Genomic DNA, 3,343 nt, shown 5'->3' on the forward strand with positions numbered 1-3,343 from the left:
GAGTTTTTCCTCTCTACTGTGGCTACAAGCATGCTTAGTGTGGGGGATTGTATTTGAGTCAATGAGTCAATGCAATCAACTGGGTTTCCTTAGATAGAAAACTTTGAATCATTTTGACTGTATGATCTGGTTGAACTGTAAAGTGCCTTGAGATGACTTGTGTTGTGAACTGGTGCTATATGAATAAACTGAATTGAATTGAATCATCCAGCTTGGGAAATTTTAAAATCCATGTTGAAAAAAGGAAAATAAATAAATTATAAGCTTTGGATGGACAGTTGAAAAGAAAATAAAAGAATTTAAAAAGACCAATTTAGAAATAACTCAGACAACACCAATATCAGTTATACCTCCATGGATTCTACTAGAAGCAATAGTAGATATGTCACTAATGGAAAAGAAACAAGGTAAATTGTACACGGTAGACAGTTATTATGAATATATTCAAAGTTATACAGATACATCAAAAATAACAAGGTAAATGGGAATAGCTTTTGTAATACCAGAATTCAAAATAGGAAATGAATTTCAGATGGATTATCACGATACACAGGCGAAATGTTGGCAATATTATTTGCTTTACTAGCTTTAACTGGGTAAAAGACTTTAAACCATTAAAAACAGTAATAAGTAAGCTTTGCAATATTAAGTTTAAAATATGATCAATCAGATAGTAGGATGGACATTCTATTAGATATATTTCATACATTATCCAGAATAAAAATATGGGTTTGATAGTTGTATTTATGTTCCAGCACATATGTTGGATTCAGAAAAAGATGTTGAAATCTCTGAAAGGTCGGACACAGGCGAGAGCGTATCGGGAGACGGAGACCAACAAGACCTCCCTCATCCTTGGCTCTATCTCCAAGAATTTTTTGAAATTGTCAAAAAATTGAGCTTTCAATTAATATAGTGGCATTTGGCTGTTTTTTTTTTAAAGGTTACTTTATCCTTTTATATTTTAAGTAGTTTTTGGAGCACATAATTTTTCACTTTTACTTGAGTAAGGAGGTCAAGTTGATACTTCAACTTTTACCAGTGTTTTTAAACTGCAGTATCTATACTTCTACTTAAGTAACAAATGTGTGACCTTTTGAAACCACTGCAAATTTGATCACTAAGGAAAATACGAAACAATAGAATATGCTATTCTAGAATGTCATAAATATGAAAGCGAGAGAAGATATATGAGGAGAGAGTTTGAATGTATTAGGAAAAAGATGAATTTATAAGATATTTTGAGGAAGAATTTGGGGAGTAAACATATACAAATAATTATTAGATTTTTAAAGAAAACTAAATTATTTCATAGAATTTGATTATAGAGAGCATGAATGTCTGTATCATATAGACGGGTAGAATACAAAGTTGTGTATAAGTATGTAGTTTGTTTTATTGTTTGTTTGTTTCTTTTCTTTTTTCCCTTAGAAATCATATATATGTTCATTCAGTAGATAGTCCATCACGAACCAAACTCCATACATTGGCGTTAATGCTACTAAATGTTTGTTGCCAACCGCCAATAAACCCGAGATGAAGAAGATAGAGTCGTTCCAGTTCACACTCCAGATCAGTGGGGGCGGTAATGCGCACTTGCAGTTTGTCAACCGCCAAGAAAAACCTACAAAGAAGGAGAAGAAACAGGAAGTAAACCAAAAGGCGCGCGGAAGCGGTAGTGCGGAATCAGATTGAAGCTTTGTTTTTTTTCCCCGTCTCTCTGCCGAATATTTCAGCAACAATGTCTTCAGTTCCACATCTGAGGGAGTTTATCAGAGAGCGACTAACTGTTGCTGCTGAAGAAATCTTCACGGAGGTTGAAAAAACCATCCTCCGCTATGAGGAAGACATCAGACTGATGGAAATCTACTGGAAACCTCAGATAAAACTCAACAGAATCGGTAAGAAGCTACTAAACGGTCATTCAGTTAGATCAATTTTTATTAGTGATTGGTTAAAGAGACATGCTAAAGCGTTTTGACTCAGTGCCAAACTATTGATACTGCATTAATACTGTCTCACAGAATACTGCCACCTGCTGGACATTTAAAGACACTACAGGCAGCCCATTGGACAGACTAAACTGAATTGATTTGATGACCTAAAACAATGATATAATTTTACTTATTGTAGGTTATATTGTATGACTTCATATCTATGTTTAAGTTAAAAATATTTTTTATATTTTGTCATAAGTTGAACATTTAGGGGAAAATGTGAATGAGTATGCTTTTGTCGACGAGGATTTTAAATCATGGTTTTAAAACAATAAGTACAGTAAATAAACTAAGAGTCAGTTTGAAATTAACTTTAATTCAGATAAGTGGAGTGATAACTGAGAGGAGAAGGATAACTCAATGAGAAAAATTTAATAAAAACGCAACGGCTGAAACGTTCCTATTCCTTTTAAGCTGCTCCAAAATTGTTCATAGTTTTAATGATCAACAGCAAAAGATGAGATTTTTTTTTCTTTTTTAGCAAATGCATCATGGTGACAAGTTTTTAAACACAGGTTAGTGAGTCGATCATAAACAACTCCTGTATCGGTCACATGACTTTCTTGAAATGACGCACGTTTTGCTGTATGGGCTCCATGCATGCACTGAAGCAGGGGGAGATTTACCATTAGGCAATTCCCAGTTGCCTAGGGTCCCAAGTTCCTGGGGGCCAAACATTCCTTATTTGCAAATTATGGTTTTGATAAAATTTATGGTAGTAAATCTGTGTCGCTGGGATTTGAATTAAAAATGCCACTGAAATTTTAATGTTGTATGTTTGTACTTACTGTTTCAGTGTTAAAATATATTCAGAACACATTTTTGACCTAAATAGAAGTTCATTGTCATTATTTCTACGCAGTTGAAATTTTATTTGTTATTTTCTCTTCAAGCTAAAAATTCACATTACTAATTTAAAGTGATTACATTTTCAATACTTATTTTTTAGTTTCAATACTTATTTTTCTGCAAAAGATCTGTTTAGAAATTGGCTTTTTTTCCTCTTAAAACACTTCTTACTTAGCATCTTCAGGTTAAAAGTAATAGGTAATAGTTGGTTAAGTAAAGCCATCAATCTGGCTTTTAGCTAGCAATATTCAAAGGGTGTTTGCCTTTGTGTATTTAGGCTTTGCATGGTGAGGGTATGCTCCCCCTGAAAATGTTGAAATTCAGACTAGGGCTGCAACAACGAATCGATAAAATCGATAAAAATTGACTTTTAAAAGCGTTGGCAACGAATTTCATCATCGATTAGTTGTGTTGCGCGATTAATGCGTCATCCGCCGCCACCGTCATCACATCCACTTGACTGAAACGGGGGAAGAAAAAAAATACGACAGAGCGAG

General features: G+C 33.9%; 1 protein-coding gene across 1 annotated transcript in view; it reads left to right on the plus strand.

Moving 5' to 3' along the window:
* The first annotated feature begins 1,564 nt into the window (after positions 1-1,564).
* LOC107089135 (zinc finger protein 37-like) overlaps positions 1,565-3,343 on the plus strand; it is a 17,275-nt gene continuing 15,496 nt past the window's right edge. Inside the window, exon 1 of the mRNA XM_015381729.1 lies at positions 1,565-1,901. Coding sequence (XP_015237215.1) covers positions 1,742-1,901 — 160 coding nt within the window. The 5' untranslated portion in view covers positions 1,565-1,741. The remainder of the gene's footprint in view (positions 1,902-3,343) is intronic.

The sequence above is a fragment of the Cyprinodon variegatus genome, unplaced genomic scaffold (genome assembly GCF_000732505.1).
Source record: "Cyprinodon variegatus isolate N-32 unplaced genomic scaffold, C_variegatus-1.0 Scaffold240, whole genome shotgun sequence".
Taxonomy (NCBI): domain Eukaryota; kingdom Metazoa; phylum Chordata; class Actinopteri; order Cyprinodontiformes; family Cyprinodontidae; genus Cyprinodon; species Cyprinodon variegatus.